This window comes from Colius striatus, chromosome 4 (assembly GCF_028858725.1).
Source record: "Colius striatus isolate bColStr4 chromosome 4, bColStr4.1.hap1, whole genome shotgun sequence".
Lineage (NCBI taxonomy): Eukaryota > Metazoa > Chordata > Aves > Coliiformes > Coliidae > Colius > Colius striatus.
In genome coordinates, this window is record NC_084762.1 from 61,260,202 (window position 1) to 61,285,636 (window position 25,435).

Sequence of the window (25,435 nt, forward strand, 5' to 3'; positions counted from 1 at the left end):
GATTCATTACTGCTTTGATTTTAAAACATACATGAGTTTGCACTAGTTTTGTGAAAATACTCTCAAATCAGACTTTATTGATTTAAACAAGGTTTGTCTTCTGAAGATTTGCACTGACTAAATTTGTGTCGCCTAACTGATGTAGGTTTTTATGCAAACAAGAACTAGACATAAGTGATTCTGCCCACTAAGATGAAGTCCCTCACTTCTAAAGCTAAAATGGGAAAGGTGCAGCATGCTGCTGTAGCAATTTGTAAAATGCTATCAGGAGATGGTCAGACGTAGAGTAAGACATGGCATGTGGGTGTTGTGGTGTGTGGGATACCCATATTTCAGCTTTTCCCTTCTGCTGTGAGAAAGGCAAAGCAGATAATGCTGTGAGACAGCAGGCACCATGTGGGCGAGCCCCAAGAGCCTGATGCAGGTAAAGAGGTGTGATTCAGCTGGCTGCTCCTCTTCCTGGCAGAGCAACCATGCCTGGCTTACAGCATCAATAGTGAGGCTGATGGGCAAATGTTTCTCTCCAGTGTCTTTGCATTCTCCTTATTCTGACTGCTCAAGTCAACAGACTCATTGGCAAATCTGTTGTTCTTAATTCTAAACTCAACAAGCCATGTGAAGGTACCTATACCTGTTGCTCATAACTGGTACTGGTTCATGAGGCCCTTATTCAGAATTTCCTGTATTTTTAGGCTTGAGTTGGGTCTTTATTTGAATTAAGGAATTGCTTGTTCACTTCTTCCTCTTTCTTGCTTCCCCTTCCCAGCTAATTCTACCCTCCCATTCTATTTGTGGGGGTAACTTGTTTTCATTCCTATACCTGTATTATTCAAATCGTAGCTGCTTTTACTTCATATTTTGATTGTAACTCTTTTGGATCATATATTAGGACAAATCTATTCCTTGCAGTGAGATACAACAAACACAGCATGCAGAGCAATGTGGCTACGTCAGGAAGGTAACGTGCTGCACTCTGCTTGTTCTTCTCTTTATCTGTCCTCATTAAGGATGAGGCTGTGACACCGGGTGGTTCTCAACAGACTGCAGAGTCTGATCCTCAAGTGCCGGCCACAGCAGAAACCATCGATCCTTTGTTTTACCCTAGCTGGTATAAGACTCAGTCACGGCAATCAAGCAGTCCAACCCCTGTGAGTGGGTTGGAGAAAGTAGGGCCTCCTGTTTCTCTGGAAACAAGTGCAAAGAAGGCAGAAACCCCAGCAGAGGCAGCAATCGAGGAGACTGCACCAGAGAGTGGTAAGGAAAGCAATACCACTGCAGCGACGTCCAAGGTCAGTGCTACCGAAATCGCCTCCAAGGGCTGTGATGTGCAGCAAGGCGGGAACGGCAATTGTTAAGGAAAATGTGACTCAATTTTCCTCTGCATGCTAAAGAATAAGAATAATTGCAGAAATATGGAAACAGCAAAAAAATGTCATTTCAGCAAATCCCCATGGTTTCAGTATGTGACAGGCTGACTTTTCAGCTTCAGAGTAGCACGCCGATGGCTGTGTGTGTGGTTAACCACCAGTGCCCCTCACTTATGCGAGTTGTTATCTGAGTTGCTGAGGCACAGGAGCTGCTGAAGAGGTTGACTGTGTCTCTGCACATCAGATATTTGCATGTATTCAGTAGCAGACAAATGCATGAGACTATTCTCATCACCCTTTGAAAGCCTGTGTGCATTACATGCCATTCTACCAGAGCTGGTTGAGCAGCTGTGGCTTGGCTGTGCCTTCTGCAGCACTGTGGCCGCACGTGGAGTCTATGGCTTCTCCATGTGAATGCAAAGCTGTGCAAATACACGGAGCCTTCTTGTGTGTCTGTGTTTTAGCAAGTAGTGTGATCTTCAGATCTTTTGCAGAGAGCTTCCTCCAAGAATTCTTGGGACTTGATTAAAGGAGAGCATGAATATATTCCCAGTTTTGTGTTTTGACTACCAGCAGCATGATGGCATAACTGGGACTGATGTGTTTGGTACAGGACGGTATTTTTCTTAAAATTACAATATTAGAGTTGATATCACCTAAATTTGAACATTCCTTCTTCTACATATTTGTACAAACTACGCATGGGTCAAAGATCCAAGGAACAGAGTTGAAGGAGCTCTGTGTGAAGTATCTGCACACTACACCAACTCCTGCTCTACTGCCTGGCTACCAGCCCATGAGCAGCACTCTCTAAATTAAACCATCCTGATTTACAGGTTTAAGCCATATGTTTTAACAAAATAATTACCTGTATCTGTTTGATGGGAGGAGATTATATGTATGTGAAAAAGCACTAGTGGGTAGTAAGTATTTTGTGCTTTTTCCTTTAAATTTGGAGTTGACCATATAGCATACATAAACAACCTTTACCATGATAAACCTTCACATGGTGGGCAAAAAGTTAGGAAAGGAAGGAGTTCATATAGATAAAAGGGACACATCTTTTAGCTGGAGGCTTTAGTAGGCTAAACTTGAATTTAGTGGTGGAAGAATTTTCACTGAATTCAGTCTTAACAAAAGCAACATTTGATCCGCAAATTCAGCTGCTATTTTTCAAGTCAGGGTTTAAATTGAGAATATTTGAATGGGCTTTTTAAAAACCACAGTATCTCAAAATTACCAAATCTACCATGACCTGTAAGGGTGAGGGAGTCCTGGCACAGGCTGCCCAGGAAGGGTGTGGAGTCTCCTCTGAAGGTTCTCAAACCCACCTGAATGTGTTCCTCTGTTACCTGATCTAGAGGGACCTGCTGGAAAAGGGGGTTTGGAGTAGATGATCTTTAGATGTCCCTTCCAACCCCTACCATTCTGTGATTCAGTATATTCCAAACAAGCTGGCAAAAGCATGTAAATTCACAATGAAATTAATCACTGCTGTCTCATCATATCATTTCCACTAATGAATGGGCAGCCAAACCTCACCCTAGGCAGGTAAGATCCTTATTGGGTGAGTTCCCTGGGAGCTTGCCTGACAGTGGTCTGCCTCCCTGGGTGCTAATTTACCAGCAGCAAGTAAAAGACCAAAACTAAGGTCTGACGTGGCCAACTATCTGAAAAAGCAGAGGCAGTGGCTTTCAGTCCCATTGAAGCAGCAATCTGGTACCCAGCTCTCTTCATCGAGTACCAGGAATGAAAACAGGAGTGTGGGAAAGATGTCAATTCCCCTTGGCATGGGAATTTGGGGGTGCTGTGTTTCAATATTTTCCCAGATCATGAGTGACATTGACATTTTGGGAGGAGGAAGATGTTGAGAAGAGTAGTACATGGTTCTGGAGACAGGAGGAAGGCGAAGGAGCAGGGGACACAGTTGAGGATGATCTTGCCCATGGACTGGAGAAAGAGAAAGATATAGGAAAGCTCAGGAAGCAGAAAGGTGATGAGTGTAATGAAGAACAGAAAAAAACAGAGTGACCAAGCTAGGACAGGTGATGCCGTGAGATGATGCCGTGGTCAGATTTGCAGATCTGAGCTGAAATGTGTCTGTCACGAGAAAAATGGCCTCTGTGATCATTTTAAAGTATGTGAACTTTGACTTTGTATTTTTCCTGCTTGTGATTTTCACATAACCCACTCTGAAATGCCATATTTGTTTATTTTTTAAAAACCCTGGCTCATGTTGCTCACACCACTGTTTTTACCCTCTACTTCCAATTAAAGGATATCATGGAAAAGTGCTGTGGAAACAGAGCTTTTTCATTGAACGTAGTAATAATGACTAGTTTGTGTCATGACAACACTGGTGAAGCACTTTTCTTATTTTCTCACAGGAGTTAGCATTCTGCATATTACTTTTGGCATTTCTTATCATACTACATCATCTTTGGAATCTGATTCAATACATGATTTGTACTTTCATGGGTAGGAAAAATTTTGTTTTACCATTAACTAACTTGAAATAGTTTTCTGGTGTTGTTCCTACATTATTTAAAAGGATTTTTTCCCCTTTCCTTCCATCCAGAAACATCATGCTAGTTCACAATACAAACTGCCTTAAACATTTCTTCCTCGCACCTTTGAAACGCCACCCTTCAGCTTACTCCTGCATGGTTAAACACTGCATCTCCCTGGTTCAAAATTAAAAGAGAAATTTACTCCCTCAGATCTATGGGCTTATATTTCAGTTGCTGTTCAGATGACCAGCAGGATGGAGTACCTGTGGGTTGACAGGAGATGTGAAGAGCCCCAAGCTTGTTCAGTCCAATAAATGGGGAAGGAAAATCTGGAGAGTAATGATTGTCACCATGTATGTGAGGTAGGGTATACACGAGGAAGAAAAATCCACTGAATAATGCTGCTCCTGAGTTTCTCACCACAAGCAAATCACTGGTGTTCCCTTGGGGGGATGGCTCAAGCCATCCTTAGAGGTCCCCATGGGATGACTCAACCTCCCTAGAGGTCCCCATGGGAGTCATTCCCCACACATCAGAGCACCACTGTGGAGGGAGTCTCCTCCCACTCCAGCCCACACAACACACTCCTCACATTTGGGACTCATCTTCAGGTCCTTTTTCTACCAAAAGGCATCCAAAGTCATTTCTCACACATTGCCAGTAAGTGTGGAGTACCCCATGTGGCCCTGAAATGCATGCCCATGCAGCTGGAGCCGGGGTGGGGGGCACAGAGGGGTCACAACCCTTTAGACACTCAGAGTTGTGTGTGTGCTTTTAAATATCCATGCTTTTAAAATGTTTTCCTGTAGGCAAAGCCTTTTTTTTTTCTCTAGGTCACACAAATTAGAAACTGAAATATTTACAAGATTAAGGACTAAGAATTTCATTACTTAGTGAAGTTGTCCCTAATGCAAATATTGCAAATTAAACCTCAGCTATTCCACCACATCTCCTCTAGAGTAGCTCCTTTTTGGTATACACCGCCCATGATTTAGTTCTTCCAGCCCCCTTAGGGGGTGGATATATATACATATGTATATATTGAATTTCCAAAGTTATATGGATGATCTGCAGGGAATTCTGTGTTGCTACTGGGGCATTAATCTTAAAGACCAAAGACATCTGACACAAAAGAAATGTAGTTACCTTTGGGTGTTTGCTCTAATGACAGAATAATTAAATTTTGGCCTATTCTTCGAGACAAAAATGCTTGGTTTTCCCTGCTTGCTTTCTGCTATGGTGCCTTTATGAAAAATGATAAATTATTATTCAGCTTTTATGTGCAAAACTTCCAGCACTATGACTGAAGTACATCTCTCCATAAAAAAAGGGAGGAGAGGGGAGAAGCTATCACCTATGCTTTAGCTGCCTAAGTTATGCAAAAAGATGCACTGTCTGGGAGTAATTTGAATTTAAAAAGCATTGGACACTGTGAATATCAATTAAATTTATGGATCATAGTTTAATTTTCATTTATTTGTGCTTGGTTTTGAAAATTCATTGTATTACTACAAGAGGACACAGAGCTTGTTGGTACTCCTGAGAAATCAGGCATGCAAATAGCATTACGCGCTTCTTTTGCCTCTCTTTTTAAATTCAAAATACCTTTTGAATTTAAAAATAGACAAATACAGAAAGCTCTCATTTCTACCATTTGAGACCTCTTTCTGTGTGGTCTCTAGTGACAGCTTTATGATTTATTTAATCACGAAACAGAAGGGAGGTGAGAGAGAAAGGCATTTTGGTCTCAGAGTCTATTTGCACAAAAATTATTTTCTTCTCCATGTACAGTGAGGTGACTTTATGTATCTTTATCTTTCATGAGAGATATCAGGTCACTGCCCTTTTTTCTTTTTGTGTGATAAGCCCCTGAAAGCCAAATAACACAATTACTTGAAATAACTGTTACAATAATTTATAGTAATAAGATCAATCTGTGTGACTGTCATCATACAAGCAGCATATCATTTGTTTTCAGACTATTTTAATAGAACACACTGGTAGGGATTTCCTTGTTTTTCCACAGCAAAAAGAGGTCAGTTCTGTCATCTCCAGTGACAGGACAAGGGGGGTAGTGGACAAAAGCTGGAACACAAAATGTTCCACTTCAACTTAAGGAAAAGCTCTTTTACTGTAAGGGTGAGGGAGCCAGGGCTGCCCACGGAGGGTGTGGAGTCTCCTTCTCTAGAGGTTTTTGAACCTGCCAGGACATGTTCCTGTGTGACCTGATGGAGGTGAAGCTGCTTTAGCAGAGGGTTGCACTGGATAATCTCTAGAGGTCCCTTCCAACCCCAACCATTCTGTGATGCTGTGATTCTATTGTTCTCCCAAATTTACTTTATTTAAGGGCTGCTTCCATCTAAGAAATCGTATCGATGCATCAAGGAATTTCCTCCAGAGTGCATGAGGGTACATCAGCAGGGACACAGCAGCAGGAAGTGCAGCCCACAAATGTACAGATTGCTTGGTGTAAGGAGAGAAGGCAGGAGAGGATTCAGAATGAACAAAATCAGGAACTCCACAGTAGAGGGGTGCATCCCATTCCAGGGGGTGCCCAAGTCAGAAGTGTAGTCACTGCAAGTGACTTCTGCATATGATAGAGGGCGAGAGGCACCTCCAGTCAGAGACACAGTTCACCAACTGGTGGTGGCTCACACTTGGCACCTCTTCCTATCTATGTGCTGAGAGTAAGGTGACATCGCTCTTAACTCAGGTGCCTCTGCTCAGTGTCTAAAGTTGGGAGTGTCTTCTGAAATGAATCTGAGCCACTGTGGATGACATCCTGGAGCAAATGATTAAAACACAGGGAGCGGGAATAGCATCAACGAGTTGCATTTCCACTGTGAGGAGTAAATTATTAGTGGCGAATGATGTAGACATGTACAAGCAGCCCTTTCCAGTGCATGAGAGAGGCAGATCTTGGAGTCCAAACCAAAAAGTAGAGAGCTTAGAGACAGTCTGTGTGATGAGTTACAGAAGGAAGTGAAGCAAGCCTTCACCAAGTCTTAAGCTGTCTTTTTGTGGTTGGTTTCAGAAGACAGACAAAATGAGCTAGGAAGAAGAATACATATTTTGTGCATCAGACTTCAGAAACTCATTCACCCATTGGCATTTCAGGAGTCAGGCACATGTTTTTGTGCTCTTTATACCTAAAGGATGCTACCAATGGCACGTAAATGTGGGGCTTTAGGCACACAAAGAATAATGTGTGTGTTTCATAAATGCTCGTTGTATCTAACTGTTGGACTAGAGAACCTGAAGGGGCACGTGACCCTTCAGATTCTTGGAGATCTGACTTCTACACGTTCATTAAGTCATTTTTAGTAGTAAGATTAGTTTGCAGGACTGAACAGCTTTCAGTTTTAACAGTGCAAATGCTCAGTACTCCCAGCTAACAAGCCAAGTATGTAAGCTCCTCTTGCTGCCCAGCTTTAAATGACCAAATGGGAAAAGATGTCTCTGAGTTCTGCCCTTGTGCAGACCTCTGATAGCTAAAGCCATGCACATCAAGAATAATAAAACCACTTTCCAGGAATGTCTAATCCTTAAAAATGTCTTAATATGCAGAACTACTCTAACCCTTGGTTTGTAATGCAGGAATTCCCCCCCAAAATCAGTAGTGACTGGTATTTTATAAAAAAACTTACTCGTGTTGTCACTGGAAGTAGGCAGACCCCCAAATACCTTATATCTGCTCAAATTATTTCAGTCTGGTAAACATACAGAGACCAATGGATGCAGAAGGAAAAGTTTGTCCTGTTTTTTCCCTAATCAGGTTTTTTTAGGCAACATCTCCCATGCAGTGACACCATATACATTTGTGAGAGTTTATGAAAGTCTTGTATTCACCTGTGTCTCTGGTTATCCAGTTTATTTCACTCAAGATGAAGTACTGGACCCTACATCCTATTGTTCAAATTCCCAGCCAGAGAAATGTCTGTGTCTCCAAAAGACTCCGGTGCACACATTTAGTTTGACGGGATACAAGTTAATCATCCACAAACGGTATTCTGATCTAATTTCCCTTTGCTGTCAGTAAGTACAGTGCTTTAATTCCATGAGGATATAAAATATAATCAGGACTGAGCTGTTTGGGAGGAGAAATACTAATGGAGTGGCCTATGTTAATCTTGTTTCATTAGTTTTAAAATTTTCTATTACTTGCTTGCAACCTTCTGCCATCCACCAGAATTAGCATAGGGACAATCTTCTCTGTATTCATGTACTGTAGTTCCCTTTGCCCTGCTTATGAATACTTCAGTTTCAGCTGGTGATCCTTCAAATATTTTTCTATGAGACAGCTTTAAATCACATGTCAGAGGTCAGTACCTAGCTAAGTTTTAGCAGGTTGGTTGCCATGTCAATATGCAGACAACATGGACAAAATAAGATCATTTAAAACCAAAATAAGCCCGAGAGAGACCAGGCTGTGCATGCACCTCTGCTTCTCCACTGCTCTGTAAAAGGTATGGCCCAACATTTGAGCACGGCGCTGCTCTGGAATGATAGCCTAAGTGTGGCAGTGGTCTGCAAATAATGATTCCCTTTCTCTTCTCCGAATCCAAAACTCAGTCTCGCTAATCTGTGAAGGTGAGGAAGCCAAGTGCCCCCTTCAAGCCAACTGTTCCAAGAGAGGGGATTACTTGATTGAAAGAAGGCAGTCTTGCAAGGCTGGATCTTGTGGGAACTATGCTAAGGTCTAACTCCCCTCTGGCCTACCTGACACAGCCTTTCCACAGTTTTCCCCCAGAGTAAGATGTTTGTTAGGGTTAGCAGCCCAGGCAGCTCTCCTGGGAAGCCAAATGCTGCTCTGAAAGCTTTCTCCTCCCTACAACAACTGTGTTTAGTGCTAATGGGGCATCTGGGAATGTGGAGTTCAAAAGTCAACTTGATACTTAACATTTAGGTCTTCATATACTTGTATCTTTTCTTAGGTAGAAAAATGCATGGGTTTAAAAATGGGTCTGGAACATCTGGAATGGGACTGGAACATCTTTCATATGAGGAAAGGCTGCGGGAACTGGGGCTGTTTGGTCTGGAGAAGAGGAGATTGAGGGGAGATCTTATTAACATTTATAAATATCTAAAGGGTGGGTGTCAGGAGGTTGGGACATCCCTTTTTTCTATAGTAGCTAGCAACAGGACATGGGGTAATGGGATGAAGCTGGAACACAAAAAGTTCCACTTAAATACAAGAAAAAACTATTTCACTGTGAGGGAGCAGTGGCACAGGCTGCCCAGAGGGGTTGTGGAGTCTCCTTCCTTGGAGGTCTTCAAGACCCACCTGGACATGTTCCTATGCGACCTAATCTAGGTGAACCTGCTTCTGCAGGGGGGTTGGACTAGATGATCTCTAAAGGTCCCTTCACAACACCTACCATTCTATGATGCTATGATTCTGTGATCTGTCCTCTGTGAAGTTTGGCCTTTTGTAGAAGACCCATGAATCAGCCACTAGGCAAGCCAAAATTAAATTCTGTTTGAAGCATCTTCCTAAATATCTCTTAAATTTTACTTTGGGGGAAAAGAAAGTATTCAGCTTGTAATGGAAGTTCAGGGAAAATGCTAGATAAAAGAAACTCAGTTAACAGCCCAAAATTTCTGCCTTTGCTTCTCTGTAACTTGACTTAGTGAGCTGGGACTCAGTTATAGCAGCTGGGTCTGAGGCCACTCAGGCTGATGTTCAGTCGGTGGCAGATTCTGCCTGTAAATTTTGATTCTGCATCTTGACTTCGTGTTTCTGGAGAGGTGGTGTTTTTTCCTCAGTTTAGCAAGTACATACAGAGAAAATCAGGAAAGTCTTGATCTCTCCTCTTTTAACACCTCTCTCTTCCTTGCTTCTGAGAATTATCTGGGTGATTCAGAGGCAGCAGTGATGAGTCGTGAGGGTAATGCAGTAAGACCAGCTTTCAGACAACTGTTTCTCATAATTAATATGAGTGGTAAATACTTCACCTGAAGTTGTACCTCGAACAGACAACTCTGTGATTTGTCTGGTGAGTCACAGATACCATCTGATTTATGTATATTTCATTTTTTTCAGTCCATTACTAGCAAAAGGACCTCCACAATGGAGGACAAAATTATTTCTGCTCTTCAAATTAATACAAAGCTGTGTTCACCTAGACATAGTCTTTCTGCAGCAAACTCATTTAAATACTGAATTCTGCCTCCACTCGACCTCCTCCTCCTCCAAGCATCACTCATTCTGCTTATTGTTAAAGCATTTGGAAGGGAAAATAGAGTGTAAACAAAAAAATATTTCCCAATCACAGATGAACTGTTTTTGGTTTACATTACATTATGGTAGATTTCTGTCACAACAACACAAGCCACCTGTTTGTGAAATATTTGGTTAGTTGTCACTGTACTGCCTTGAGACCATTCAGGCTTTCAGTGTAGCCATCCGCTCACTATGGAAAGCAGCGCTTGTTGCCATTAGAGATGGATCAATATTTAAGTACCAACCTATCTGATTGAAAATCCCATTGGCAGTAATTAGTAAACTGGGCCTGGGTCCTTGTAATCAGATGTATCATGACACTCCCAGGCTTTCCTGACTTATGAGTAGGCAAGGGGCTGGATCACAGCACCTTGAGGAATCCAGTGCTCGCCTACCTGGCATTCGAAATGGAGATAAAGGCTGGGGGGCACTGCATGTACAGCCAAAATGAAACAGGGGAAAAAAAATGAGAGAGACCTGTCAAACAGTGTTAATTCACTCTTAGATCCCTTTTCAAGTGATAAATATTTCTGTCACTTTTCCAATAATCTTCATGTAGTTAAGTGAGAGACCAGTGACTAATTCAGAAAACCAGCTATCCCAGAGCCAATGAAGATAGATAGGTGCTGTGATGTCCAAACTGTGCTACAAATGTCCAGCATAGATGTCACAACTATGACTGAGTAGAATAAGAATCTCACAATCCTGGAGAATAAGTGATCTAAACTTCTCATTGCTCTTTTTAATTTAGAGAGCACTCTATATAATCTGCCTGAGTCAATCTTGACCACTGAAGGTGATACTAAAAATACAGATCCAGTTTCTTAGAGCATTTCAGTCTCAGGACTTCTGCACACAGAAGAAGTGACTTTTTTTTTCTTGATGAAACACTTGCTGTATGACTTGCTCTGTTACAAAATGCCTTACTGAGGAAAGATAGCTGTTGTTTTCCCCCATCAGTGCTGATGAGCCTTTTAAACGTCTGGCACCAGATCTATTGTTTTAAGTGCATTCATTTTTATATGTATGCACAATAAAAAATTTTCTTCTGTAATATGAATAGATCTCTTTTTAAAAAAATTAGAACTGATGCCTGCCAATACATAGGTTGTTTCCAGATTTCTCTCTGGTGACAATTGTCTGTGATCTGTACTCTATACTCCAAAATAACCTGGTCAGTAAATGTGATCAAGTCTGAAGCTTTAAGAGCAGCACTTTTCACAGCATCCTTGGACTTCACTTGGGAACAGTGCAAGATGGGCAGAAGGAAGCTTGACTGCCCATCAGCTGGCCAAGTGCTGTCCAGGCAAGCTGACATTGCTAATGGCGAGCAGAGATTAAAATATCAGAGATGATACAACTGACGTCCATCTGGGAAGTCATGGTTCCGCTTTCTGAGCAAAGTGTTGTTGCAGTAGAGTAGTTTCTTGGCTATTAGCTTCAGTTGCTGTGGTTGTAGTAAAGAGAAGATTCAGACAACTGAAGACATGGATAAATGAGCATATAAAGGAAAAGAGGCAGCAGCAACAGGTAATGAGGGAAAAACTGTTTTAACTATGGTCAAGACTTTCTTTTTCTGTTATGTCATGGCTTTAAAGTATAGCAACTGGTTGCTTTAGCTGACTCTACAGCTTTTCTCTCTGCACCTCCATCAGTGTGGTTTTGTCTCAGAGAAGGTGCGTTATGTCCACAGCTCACATACGCCACCCCCCACACACTTAACAACCGTCCAAGTCACGCATGATGTGAGCAGTACTCCAGCCTCCAGTGTAGTACGTGTCTACACACCTCACAGTTATGCCGTCTCCTTTATCTGATCCGGTGAATGGAGCTCTGGGGTGAGTCACAGCCTGAACTGGCACCCTTGTTTCACTCAACGGATTTACAAAACTACCATTTGCAGAGGAAGAAAAAGCTTTAGTTTCCAGCAGTCTGTATTACTCAAAGGAAAAACTACCTGTCAGAGACAGGCATGATGTTAAACCATTGCTAGGCTTGCTGCGTCTCCCTGAAAGCTAATAGCAAAGTTTCTCTGACATGGATTAGATGGGTTATGTTCTTGGATGGTTTTTGCTTCATATTAAACATGTTGATCTGAAGTCATATCTACTTGTCTGATGAAGCAGCAATAGGAGGAAGAGGGGAGAACTGGTAGCCATGAGCAGCTTTCTGATGGCCAGCACATACCACTTACTCCTACAGCCTCTCAAAATGGTCCTTTGCTAGACAGTTGTCTAGCAGGACTGAAAAAGAAGTGATAGATGGCTGATTGATCAGGAGATAATAAAAAACTTCACTCTGAGAGGAATGTGTGGATAGTTCCAAGAAGAACTGTTCTGCTCATGCAGCCTTAACATTCCTGTGTTTGTAAGAGTCTCCTCTCGGGTTTTCTTCATTTTTCTGGACAGTGGTAGGACTAGGTTATATGCAAATCTATACTTAATCTCTCTCAACAAAAAGTAATGTCAGTGAGGCGAATCAATGGGTAAAATATTGCACAAGTAAGTTACTTCTGATTTTTTTATTTTGTTTGAGTTACAGGATAGGTGACATAAATAAAGGAATTGTATTTTCTTCTTCCCAGGTAACAGAGGGAAGCTGCTCTCTCACACCATTCACTAAAACTGTTTCCACCACTGGTTCAAGTGTCTGGACCTTCATCTCCCATGGGAGATCCTATACCAAAATAAGCTAGCCAGACCATTTTCCTCTGAAATATATTTGTTCTCTTTAAAGTCATTATGTAAGAGACATTGCATTAGATGTTACCCACATTATGTTAATTCTAATACAATGAAAATCTAGTGAAGACAGGCATTTCTTCCCAACAGACTTTTAAAATTCATTACTGACCACTATTAAGAGAGAGACATCTCTAGTATCATGACTGATGGAGCTTGTCTGTGCATGTTATTTTATCTGCTGCCATATGTATTTCTGTGGCAGATAATTGTAGCAATTATTTTAGAGAATATTCTGTTTGCTCTCTCTAATAAAAAAAAAGAAAAAAAAATCTGTACAAAATAAGCAGCCTCTTAGGCTGAAACAACATCAATGTGATATGTGTGACAGCAGCCAGGTGTTATCTGAAGGAGCTAGACTGCATAAAAATATGAAAACAAAATGCTTGAACTAAAGTTTGAACTATTTAAAAATAACCTGTTGTGCTCCCTTTGTTTCCGCTGCCTGGGAATGTTGAGTGCCAGAAGTGTAACACTTGACATTTGAGGCAGACAAACATAACCTACAGATTCTGTGATTGCTTTGTGACCAGCTAGCATTTCTTAATCGTGCCTCTTCTTGTCAACACTGGAGGTTGTTTCCAAACAAGCCAGCTAAAATATGGGAATTAACTTTAATTTCTCACTCATTTTCTGAGGCTACAGAGACTGTAGAAACCAGAAGCTTGTATTTTCAGCATTCCTCTCTCCAAGACCCTCACTTTCTAACAAATCCACACTCCGGCTCTTCTGCTGCATGAAGAGGAGGCAGTGAAGGCATTGGGTTCACATGCCTCTAAGGGTACAGACCCTTTTTTTTTCTGTCAGCAAAGGTGATTTAGGAGTTTCTTGCCAAATGGCCTTGCTTTGTATTCCTGCCCGTATGCCACCACTCAGATGGCATTTGTGCTGAGGCAGCTGTTTGTTGGGATGTATTGGAATCGGAGTACTCAGATGGTCCAGGTTTAAAAATAACTTCCTTCACCCAATTCCAGTGACATTCCAATTCTTAGCACAGCCCTGCAAACAGCTGCACCAATGCAAACGGACAGTGAACCTGGGAAACTAAGCAGGAGGAGGTGGATGGGGAGCCATGGGGCAGGATTTGCATCGGTCAGCATTGTTGCTCCAGAAAACATTCATATAGCTGCACAAGAGGGCTATTTGTAAGCAATCATCCCGTCCATCTGCATTGTTGTAAGAAACAACGCCCTATCCTAGGGCATACTGACTTCCAATAAGCCACTTGCATTCTCTTCTCACTTATTTAATTGTAAATCTACACCTTCCTGTCAACTTAGACAAAACTGAGACCATGGATCCACAAGATAGTAAGTATGGTTTGCAGGGATCAGCAGTGGGTCAGAAATAACATACTAAGGTGACAAAAAGTGTTCAACTATTACAAATTCACTAGGTAGAACTATATTTGTTAAAAAAATGTGGGGAAGCCATTTTTGCTTTGCCAACAAAAGCATAATTTATTCTCCTGTGGCCAGCATAAAACCAGCAACTATTTTTGTTGATCAATTACAAAACATTGTGATAATTTAGTTGTGCTCAATCCAGATAAAATATACCACTGAGAGATCTACAGCCCTGCAGGAAGCAACCATTTCAGTCCTTATTTCTCACAGCTCCTTCCAAACTGGTGTGACACAACCTCTGACAGGGACATTAGAACAACGGGGATTTTTTTTCAGATCCTACCTTATCAGAAGTCATCAAAAATAAGCAAAAAATTGCCAAAACGAAAACCAGATTAGACTATGATCTTCACTTTTCCTCCCCATTTCCTAAATTTAAGAATCACTAATCTTGCAAAAGTAATAGTGCAGTCAAAGTTCTCTGTCTCTAGCAAGCAGTTTTCTTATAGCCCGAAGTATTTGGTTGGAATCTTTCTCGCATAACTAAGTGAAAGCCAGATTTAGTCTAACCTAGTCACCAAGAGCATCTCTAGAGTCTGTAGAAAGTAACAGGTACCTCCAGAGGGCAATCCACCCCACGGACACTTCTTTTAGGATGGGACAAATCACCCTCTGATGCCTTCCTCTGATCTCTCCCATGAGAGAGGATGCACAGAGTTTGCTCTTTGAGTGGATATCTCCTTTCTGGATGACTCAAATATAGTAAGACGGGTTCCAGTCTTTGTACCTAAAAGCTATGGAGATTTGTGGCAGTAAAGCAGAAGGCAATGTGTGGACTTCATTGTGTTTCCAATATCTTGAAGGCGAAGACTGCCTATTTTTCCCCAGCCTAAATAGGATAACTGCTGGGCCCAAATAAATGAAAACATTATGACAAAGCCATCCCACTCACCACTTGCCACTCCTCCACACCCTTTACAAGAACCTTATACAGAGTTAAGTAGGGCTCTGCTTAAGGAAGCAAATTCTGAAAGCTGCTGAATACCTGCAACTTTGACACGACTCATCGGGTTAAACTCTTAGATCCTCGCGCTGTTTATTCACGCAGGTTCTAGTGTGCCAAATGCTGAGGAGTGCTGAATGGCTGCGCAGTGGGAGTTGTGGTTGCTCAGCACCTCCAGAGAATTGGCATGTAAACTCCAGCCTGGACTTTGCTTATGGGAAAAACAAATCCAACCATCAGTCATGCAGGGTGTGCTTCCCTCCCCGCTTCATGAGCTGGCCTGGTGAAAATTCCTGGTGCTTACTGAAAGCACATTTTATGTCACTCAACACCACAGGGGAAAATATAAATCAAAGTGTAAGTATTCAACACTCTCTCAGCATTGGCCTAATGTGATTAATGTAATCTGAGGTAAACGCTTTAGTTACTCCTCATTACTGCTAGGGACCTAAATCAAGGGTTGGGACTTGTTATTCTAGGTAATGTGAAAAACAAGCCCTACCCAAGAGATCTCCAAGACTAAGATAAAGCTCAGATAGGAGCTTGACAACAGTTACCTAATAGCAACGGGCAGACACAATGAAGAGTTGAACCTGGACCCTCTGAAAAGCATGTGGCGAGGGCTGTGCCGTGCTCAGCAGAAAGCTTTAGTCTGGCAGCAGAGCAGGGCTACAGTAACAGGGAGAGCAAAGTGATCCAGGGTGAGATTGCAAGGACCTACATAGGGGTTGGATGCCCAAATCACATTGATACTGAGGAGACCCGCCTCCCCTTTCCATCACTTCCTGGTTCCAAAATAGTTGTCTTCTGTAGAAGTCTACAGCTGAAATCTTTGTTCAGTCAATTCCAGCACACTGTATAACACTGAGCTGTGTGGACTGCTGTTGGAAGGGGAGAATGGATTCAATAATGTAGACAAAGTTGATCCTGGCATCTCTTGATTATGTCTTGCCTCACATGAGGATAAGTGTACCTCAGTCACTGCGTGACTCAGAGCACAAGTACTAAAGTACCAGAGGTGTGAAAACATGAGTCTAAAAGCTGAGGAACAGCTCTATTGTCAGTCCGGTGCTTGCTTCACTCCTGACTGACTCTGATGGCAAAGGGTTGTTCTTGGAAAGGGATATTGAGGTATTGCAGACTGGCAGCCTGGGTCCAGCAAGGTGCAGGGAGTAAATCAGTAAATACTTCATCCAGCCAAACCCAGTGGGAATATGTTGGAGCTCTGACATCGTTTTGCTGACACAAGATGTCAACACCGCAGAATATGAAGGAGTTAACACATTATGAAACACAATTTTGGCAGCGATGCAGACAAAGATTGCTTTGTTTGAAATGCATTACCAGCAGTGTTGGTTAACAAGGTAATGCAGTCACCTTGCCAGTCTAAGTCATTACGTTGTGGTTTGTCTCCTCTAACACTTTAGGTCCAAATCCTATGAAACAAGCTGCTTAACTTTAAGCCCTTAGATAGTTCTTTGTTCCAAAATTAACCTTAGTAAATACATATTTCTGGATAGTGACTGATTGGAATAGCAAGAGGAAGTGCTAAAGGAAGCACATCTTGCATAGGAAGAGAAATGGCAAGGTACCAGTGTGGTTTTAAGTTAAAAACAGTGAAAATGCAGGAAATTATTTTTTAAAACTCTTGCCAGTCCTATTCCTTTGCAGGGTATGAGATGAGGAGGGCTGTACCATGCCTGCTTACACAGACTGATGAGGACTTTGAGCACAAATTTGTGCAACCAACTTCAAAACAGCTCTTAGCTAGTCCAGGCACTCTGGCTGTCCTACCAAACATAAAATGCAACATTTTCAACATTACAGATGCTCCTACATCTACCAGGATTAAGAGAGTACAGGCTCTCTTACGACTCAGGAAGTCTAGCCGTGTATTTACTGCTGATACCTGACTTTTGTAATTGGGTTGGAAAGTTTGCATCTAGCACTTTCCAGGGCTGAGGGGCAGGTCTTCCATAATTGAGATTCAATTAGCTACGTGCCTCTTGAGCTGAAGAGTTGGCCCCACAGGACCGATTCCTTACAATACTTTTGCATAAGCCTGGGGTGACGACCCCTCTCACACCAGCATTGCTGAAAGTGGACTTTTATATTCAAGTAGGCAACTGTTTCTCCCAGATTTTTCTTTGTGATCCCATTAAAGTACATGGTAAAGTTGGCAAGCAAAAGTTAACATTCTTCTGCAAGATCCTTGTCCATAAAAATACTTTCCGAGCCCTGTATTTTGCCGAGAGTAGCAGTGAGTGAGCAGTGAGCTTTGCTTTGAAAATAGTAATCTAAGTCAAAAGACTCATTCAAGTCTGTATTTCAAACATTAAAGCAGATTCTCAGCTAGTATTTTACTGGAACAAGTAGGACTATCTAGAGCAACTGAGGATCTGGGTCTAAAAAACAAGTGAAGAACTCTAATTAGATCTAAATAACAAAATAGGGAGCTACTTTTTTCCATACCTCCAATGCTGTCTTCTTGGTGACATAGCACTGAAACAGGTAGTAACTGGAATGAAGCCCAGCAGCCAATTTATACTTAATATACCATTAGCTCTTACTAATTCCTGTGGTACACTTTAACATTAAGCACTTACAAAAATGCTTAGTAAAATCATCCATCCTTGCTTCAATTCCTCACAAGCATCCCTGCTTTACTGTTTGTTCCTGGATATGTCTGTTAGCATCACTGCTTTGATAACTTTCCATCTTAAGACAATATTATAAAGGACTGAGATGTTAAAATTCATAGGACACTACCCTGTCTCATTTTGAGTAATAGCTTGACATCAAACAGTTCTCCTGAGATCAGGCTGAAGTTCCTGAAGTAAGGTGAAACCCTGCACAGAGAAGGCTGGAAGTATGACTATTTTAAGAATGTACAATAATGTATGTGCATACCTAGGAATACAGAGGGACAAAAATCCTGCATATTGCAAGTTAAATTGTGGTCCTAGTGATCATGACATGAGGTATCCCTTAGCTACCAAATCACCCCTTTTTATATATTTTATCTTTAATACTATTTCTGATACTATCACAGAGCCAGTCTTCATTCTCTGAAAACACTGGAAGTAGTAAAATATTTCTGCATATTGTACTGGTCTGTTTGGCTAATTTAAAGAACAGCAATACTTTTTAGCAGCTATAGCATATCATATCCAGATTTTTTCCCTTTTTTACTGTACGCACGGGATAGCTGTGCAAACAAAAGCAGAATTTGGCCTGGGATATAAGCAGAAGCTTATATCTCTGTATTATTTATTTCCTGTTCTCAGGCTAAGTGAAATTGAAGTGAAATAAAATTTAAAAGACTCTAAAGACGAAAAAAAAACCAACAAAAAACAAACACAAGGCAGATTTCACGACAGCAGAACAAGTATCATTTTGAGTGGCAATGCACTGACAATCACTTTTGGCTTCGGTCCACATCAATCTGGAGGCCCAGCTACACAAGCCAAGCTGGCTCAGGATCATTTTTAAACAGGCAACTATCCACCTTTGGTGCAATAATAATCCAGAGGTCCCCACCAGGACTAAGCCCTTTGCACAGGTGCAACACGCTCATCCTGCGCAATCCTTCCTCTGCTGATGTCTGTGGCAAAAGTCTGACTTCTCTGGCGTTAGAAGTCTGGCTAGCCTCCCCAAATTTTCATGCTCCCTGCCTTTTCCCCTCTTTCCCACTTCATTCTGTTTTTCTCTGTGTTGGGAAGTCTTAAGGATTTTAATACAATTCATGTTTTCCTTTTCCATTTGTTAACCTTTCCTTCCTTTACAGACTTCTTCTGAACCATCCCCTCAAGGACAAGTGGAGGAAACTCCGGTGAGCAATGAGAGGGGTAACGAGCCGGCTCGTCATATCTTCTCCTTCTCCTGGCTGAACTCGCTGAATGAATGATGACTCACTCCGGCTGGCTTCTGGTGTGTTTCTCCTCGGAGGGACTGCAAGCGAGCGCAGGCAGCCTGGCTGCAATCAACAAAGAAACTGTCAACAAAGAAACTGGTCTGGAAAGGGACATCTGAGCAGGTTTTGTTCCCAGGAACTCAGCTGGCCTCCACATCTACTGGCCCTTGAGAGCCCTGAGCATGGGGCAAAATACTGTATTGTAGTCAGAGTGTTTTCCAATAACTTCTTGTTTCCAAGGGGAAAATAGCATCACTACAGTTGTAGCCTGAGCACCGCTAGTGTTTTGTTACTCCCTTTTAGCATGTCCCCTTGTAGGTGTAAATGCTTCACCCAGGTTAGCTAAAATGCTGGTATGACAGTCTCTAGTAACATCCTTTGCCGAAACAGTGTTTCTCCTCAGTACCCTCCTGCATCCCTGCTCATCAGTGCTGGTGACTTCAGTGACACTATTGCACCCTTGTCTGCCCCACATCAGAACTGTGTCTAAGCACCTCTCTGCACTCACTTGTAGTCCCCATGGTACTTCTGCCTTCGGAGGGAGGGGAGGGGATGCTGTCATTTCTTCCTTTGCACTTGCTCTTCCTGCTAAGCCGCAACAGATGACACTCACATAAACAGGTAATATGTAGGGAAGGTGCCCAATGGCAGGGAGGAGGAAGATGCACACACTGAAAGCATGGCCAAGCCCCCACACATGGATGGAGAACACAGCTCTGAGCATGTGGGGCAGACACTGGAGTGCTGCCCATGTTTGTCCAGCTGTAATCTGTGTCTATGTCTTCTCAGTCATCTGTATGTGTAGGAAAGGGAGCATGTTCTTGCATGAAATCAGAATGTGGTGACAAGGTTTAATTTGAAGGCCCCGTGATGCACCACAGAAAAGGCAAACACCAAATGTCTTGTTATGTGGGCATGGTAGATGTTGACTTGTCTAATGAAATCAGATTTGTTTCTCAAAAGAAGCTCTACAAGTTATACTAAAGGTAACACTCTGCAAGCTTTGTCACTGACTACAAGGTGCCAGTGTTGCAGAGAGATTGGCATTTGGCCGGAGTGCGTGGTGCCACAGGAGACCAGGTGTCAAGCTCAGCACTGGAGTTAATAATGAATCTTTCCAGGAGCCCCAAGCTGTACCCTAAACACACCTTTCTGGCAGGGGACTGTGCCAGGCCACGGGGCTGCTCTGCACCCCAGCCAGGCTGGTGAGCTGTCAGTGCAGGCACAATGCAGCACCAAGTTAGCAGGCTGTGAGGGCTCAGCCCCAGCCCCGGGCCACTCCCTCTCCTCAGGGCTGTTTCTCCTGGAAAACAGTCCCGTGACAGAAGTTTTGGAGGGCTGCATAGGCCAGCTCCGTGCAAAGCTTTGACTCGCGTAGCCCAGAGCAAGCACTGCTCCACGCCACCACTCCCATCGCTCGCTGCCAGAACAGTTTTTCCCTGGGATTTGGTTTGGGCTCAGAGATTTCCGATTTTCTCCCGCTCATCCTGGAGGACTTTCCCCATTTCCTCCGGGGACGTGCTTCGCCACTTCCCCGGCGCCCCTGGGAGGGATCCAGTTTGGGCACGGCTGCCGGGACGGGAGGAGCCGAAGCAGGGAGGAACTTGCCCTTTTTGAGTGCGGGGAAGATGAGTAGAGGTAGGCAGAAACCGCGAGAGAGATGCGTGAGCGCCTCACCCGCTTCTCCTCGCTGCGCTCTGCCAGGAGGCGGCTGCCCGGCCCCGGGCGCAGCGGCAGGAGCCGGGGACGCCCTCGGAGTGCTGCCGAGGTGGAAGTCGACAGGGCTGGGGGGCTACCGACCGGCCGTCGGCCCGCCCTCCTGCCGCGTCCCCGGGAGCAGCAGGTGCCGTGGGGCAGCCGCAGCCCGGAGCCGGCGGCACGTCGGGGCAGGCGGATGGGAGAGACAGCGGGGACCGGTACGAGGACGGGGAGGAGGACGGGGCGGAAAACACCCCTGGGGATGATTTAGGGCTCCCTGAGGATGATTTAGGGCTCCCTGAGGGTGTGGATGTCCCCCTCCGCCCCCATCCGGGCAGGCGCTGAGGAAAAGGTAGCAGCCCTCAGGCGCCCGGGTAAGAAAGTCTATCAAGCCATCGTTACTTTGCAGCTTTTATTAAAAATATAAATATTAAACATTCTCTTACACAACAAAATCGACCGAGCGCTGAAAAGATGTTTTATTGTGAAAATGTTTACAGGAAAAAAAGAAGTAGATTTAGAGTAGCTTACAGAGATTCCCCCTCCCACCACCCTGCCCCCCAGAAGAAAAGTTATGTCTTCTTGGCACCATTTCTTCCAATGCTCACACATCCCTACGTAGCGATGGCACTAGAACAACTGGGAAATGGAGAAATAAATAAAGGTAGGGGAGGTTACGAACGACACTCGTGTTTCTGCACTTGGTACACTGTTGTGCATGCTAGTCAAGGGACTGAGGCTGTTCGGCGTACACCCTTCTAGGTTTAAAGCTATATAAAAATAAAGAGATGGCATCAGAGCAGCACTATGGTACATCGGACGTTGTAATTATTCTTGTGCTAACTGCGGAATCTCTTTGGCAAGGCGGGGAGGGGCCGCTTCACTTCCCGATTATCTCCATCAGTTTCCTGTTGCTGTGGGCTTGCTGCGCTAACTGCTCGGCTCGGGCCATCTCCAAGACTTCTCTCAGGAGGTGGAAAGTCAGATCCAGAGAAATTGGGGGCTCCTCGGATCGCTTCTCCCTCTCCACTGCCTCACCTTCGGCTTCGCCCTCCTCGGGGCTCTCCAGCGAGCGCTCGGGCAGCCGCTGCAGCTGGTGCACCGCCGCCCGGAAAAAGTTGCTGGCGGGGGCTTCGGGCTGTAGGTGTCTGGTGCTGCTGGAGGAGGCGGAGAAAGAGCCAACGGGTCTCTTGTTGAGGTTGCCCAGACGCAGGAAATACTCTTCTCCCATGCGGAGCAGGACGGGCAGAGTTTGCTGCTGCTGCTGCTGCTGGAGGAAGTCTGGCTGGTGCAGAGCCCCGTGGGCAGCTACCGGGCTCTTGCTGAGAGCTCTGCACTCCTGGCAGGGCAGGAGGGCGACCAGCAGGATTCCCGTGGAGACCAGCAGCGGGATCTTCATGGTCGGGGCCCAAACCTGCGGGGGCAGATGGGGGACGGGGTACGGTTACACAGCCGGGCGGCGGGGGCGGGGAGGGCCGGGCGTCCCCCACCGCCCGCGGCCGCTGTCCCGGTGCTGAAACGCGGCCGCTCCGCGCCCCTCCGCGTCCCGCGGGCCGGCCGCGCTCAGCCCCTGCCCGGACAGCCCCCGCCGTCGAGGCGGCCGCCCGCCACGGAACAGCTCCGTGAGGCTGCTCCGGGCTACGCCGGTAGCGGCTCCCGGGGACCAAACTGGGCTTAGCCCCCGCAGAGAGAGTCCACGCGTGTGCGCGACTCCGGACCGTGGGGTGTCTGCGGCGGGGCGACTGTCCCCAGGAGCGGCGGGGTGCGATCGCCCGGTGTCCCCGCGCCTCCCGGCCGGCTGCCCGCCCGGGGGAGCTGGCCGCGTGCCGCGGCGCCCCGCAGCCCCCGCAGCGCGCTCCGCTCCGCGCCCGGGCACAGCCCCACACCTACCCGGGGCGGCGGCTGCGGCGGCGGCGGCGGCGGCGGCGGCGGGGCTCGGCGGTGCCCGGCGTCGCTTCCTCTCGCTCTTCCTCGGAGGTGGCTCCTGGAGAACTTGGGATCAGATTTGGTCCTAATCACAGCCGGGGCGCGGGATTTTTATAGCTTAGACCCTCTCCTGGAATCACGCAGAACTTGCCTAATAAGCTGACGCTCTCCTGACAGCCCGATTGCGTGCCCTGATCCACTGCTGAATAAATCATGGGGGCCCGTCGGAGCGGCGATGGGCCGAGTTTCGCTATCGCAACCCCAAATCTCACGTCCAATTATATCAACAGATATTTATCGCCTCTGCGGTGACGTCAGCCGGGCCGGGGGCCGGGAAGCTGAGTGCCCCCCCCCACACACATCCCATTGACAAAAAATACTTGAATGAGATTTCCCAGCAGCCGCGTACTATGAGAGGTCACTCTGGGGAAACTTTCCACTCGGGAGCTGGTCCGCGGAGAGGGACCGGACCTGGCCGGGACCAGGGCTGCTCTCCGCGGCGGCCTCCTTCCCTCGTCCCGCTGCTACCGGGGAGCCTACGGCCGGACCGCGCCCGACGCAGCGCGGGGCACGGGCTTTGCGGAGGTCCCGCCTTTGCTCCCCGGGCAAGGGCAGCGCTTCTCCCCGCTAGGCTGGGGCCGGGGGAGGGACGGAGCCGCGGCCGCGCGGGCAGCCGTCGCAGGGCCTGCTCGGGGTGCCTCGGGGTCGGAAAGCCGCCGGGGACGGGGGGGGGAGGCGGGACGGGGGGGAGAGACGGACGTCGAAGCCCCTGTAGGAGTATCTGAAGGCGCAGAGAGAGCAGTCCGAGCAACGGTACCCCCCGCTCTGCTTCTGACACCTCCGGCACCGCCACCTGCGCAGCCCGCGGCTGCCTCCGTGCTAGCAGCTCCCGCTCCCTCATTGCGGCCCTTGCTTCTATCCATTGTCTTCCCACTTTCTGCGTGGAGGCAGCGATTGCTCTTCTTTCTTTTCCTTTCCCCTCCGCTCCCCATCTTGACTCCATCTTGACTCCCCATCTTGACTGATTTTCCCCACCTCTGCAACCATAAGCCATGTGCTTTTCTGTTTGCCCCTCCTCAGTTAAGGTCTTACTCTCCAGGGGGTCCCAATCCCACCTTCAGCTCCCTCTGAAGTGCTCTCCACTTCATCTGCAGGCTCCATGCCATATTCCACCAATGTCTCCAGCTGGGTTACTTACCCTCCAATCCCCTCTTCCAGGAGGTAGTGCTGTCTATAGAAATATCTTCTGCCCAACACCCTTTCCATCCTTGATGAGTGTTCTTCAGTTCTTGCATCCCATCAGCTTTGCCACTGCATCTCAGTCCTGATTCTCCACTGCCTCAGTTGCAAGATCAAGCATGTTAAACTGGAAAATTTTACAGAAAACCACTGGAAATATCCTGCCTCGTCTGTAAATGCTTGAGGACGTGCACTTGCATGTCTCCCATCATAGTGAGAAGTTGCAACAGACCAGGGAAGGTGGTCATATGCTAGCAATGTTAAGTCAGTAATGAATGTGAAATCCATTTCCTCAATAAGATAACAAAGTTCAAACAACTTAATGTATGAGGTTGGCCACAGCCCTATTCTGAGAATTTCCTTAGGGATGCTATACACTTTAGGTTTTTTTCTACCTAACTCCAGTTGCAGACAATATTGGTGAAGTGCCAAAGAATCAGATCTTGTGCATCATAAAGAAGTAAATGGAAAAACAAGCAGTAATACCAGAGGTTTATCTCTACGTTACCTCTGTTAGCTCAAACATTTATGAACTGAAATGCGTATTACAACAAAAACAGAACAGAATATATTGTTTAGATAGTCACAGCAGAAGCTATTTGTATGCTTTTAAAGCATGTTAGCACGTCTTCCAGTGAGAGCAGTAAGAAGTTCAAAGAAACAGCAGCTAAGTTCAATCAGCTGATGGAAAAGGTAAGAGGCACTTACTAAACCCAGACTCTCCAGATGTGCTTTGGTGTGGGTTTTATCACAGTGTCTCCGTTTTTAGGTTTAATATACCTTGTAAAGACACAGTCCTCTTAAAATAAAGTGCTCGTAAAGGTAAAGAAGGAAACATTTTGATCCAAATACATCTTTTTAGTGTTGTGGGCGAGATCTGAGTAAGACATAGAGCCACATCTCCCCGAAAGATTGATGCCAGTGAGAATCGTCTCAGATTATTTAATGTTCTTCATCATTTATGACATTATTTAGATCACTGTAGGCAGACCATTTTGACTCTTGAAGAAATCCAGGGTTAACAAACACAGCACAGGAATGGGCTAGGAGAGCTCCTGCAATTTTCACAAGAGCTGTAAAGCCCTCCAGGTTCTTTTCCCCTTTTTCCTGACCCGTATCTCTGAGCAGGGTCTCTGGTGTCTCATATACACTTGTTTCTAATCCAACATGCTCATACTACCCCACTTTCCACATAGATCCTGAGTGATGGATGGGTAAGAGGGCTTACAGCAATTTAAATGCAGGGAAGACTGAGACATTGGATGCCTTGATAATGAGGAATATAAAATATCACACAAACAAAAAAGTACTTCCCTTGGTGCTTAAAACACAGAACTGACTGCCTAGGGACTTAGAAGTCCTTTCTCAGTCACTGGTTTCTTTTACTCCTGAAGGAGATTACAAAAGAAGAAATTCTCAGTTCTTACCAGAGATGTGAAAGAGACAAGGCAGATATCAGGCATATCTGG

The 25,435-nt window shown here is 45.1% G+C and overlaps 3 protein-coding genes across 3 annotated transcripts in view; 1 reads left to right on the forward strand and 2 right to left on the reverse strand.

Annotated features, from left to right (window-relative positions):
* Positions 1 to 19,097, forward strand: part of TRIM55 (tripartite motif containing 55) — a 38,367-nt gene extending 19,270 nt beyond the window's left edge. The window contains exons 9-10 of the mRNA XM_010198116.2: positions 1,008 to 1,289; positions 18,978 to 19,097. Of these exons, the coding sequence (XP_010196418.1) occupies positions 1,008 to 1,289; positions 18,978 to 19,097 (402 nt within the window). The remainder of the gene's footprint in view (positions 1 to 1,007; positions 1,290 to 18,977) is intronic.
* Positions 19,098 to 21,445: 2,348 nt separating this feature from the next.
* On the reverse strand, positions 21,446 to 22,731 carry CRH (corticotropin releasing hormone). Its single transcript, XM_061995924.1, has 2 exons — positions 22,692 to 22,731; positions 21,446 to 22,215 (listed from the first exon to the last, which is right to left on the reverse strand). Exon 2 carries the CDS (start codon positions 22,198 to 22,200, stop codon positions 21,682 to 21,684), a length of 519 nt encoding a protein of 172 aa, XP_061851908.1. The 5' UTR covers positions 22,201 to 22,215; positions 22,692 to 22,731; the 3' UTR covers positions 21,446 to 21,681.
* On the reverse strand, positions 22,476 to 23,628 carry LOC133625372 (proline-rich protein 2-like). Its single transcript, XM_061995881.1, has 2 exons — positions 23,150 to 23,628; positions 22,476 to 22,812 (listed from the first exon to the last, which is right to left on the reverse strand). Exons 1-2 carry the CDS (start codon positions 23,626 to 23,628, stop codon positions 22,476 to 22,478), a joined length of 816 nt encoding a protein of 271 aa, XP_061851865.1.
* Positions 23,629 to 25,435: the final 1,807 nt, after the last annotated feature.

Bases quoted from the DNA above. Each gene is read 5' to 3' on its own strand.
- CRH (XM_061995924.1), bottom strand. From the start codon at position 22,200: ATGAAGATCCCGCTGCTGGTCTCCACGGGAATCCTGCTGGTCGCCCTC.
- LOC133625372 (XM_061995881.1), bottom strand. From the start codon at position 23,628: ATGAGGGAGCGGGAGCTGCTAGCACGGAGGCAGCCGCGGGCTGCGCAG. The intron at 22,813-23,149 runs GTGACCTCTCAT...GGCTGTGATTAG, and splicing joins GAGTGGAAAGTTTCCCCAGA to GACCAAATCTGATCCCAAGT.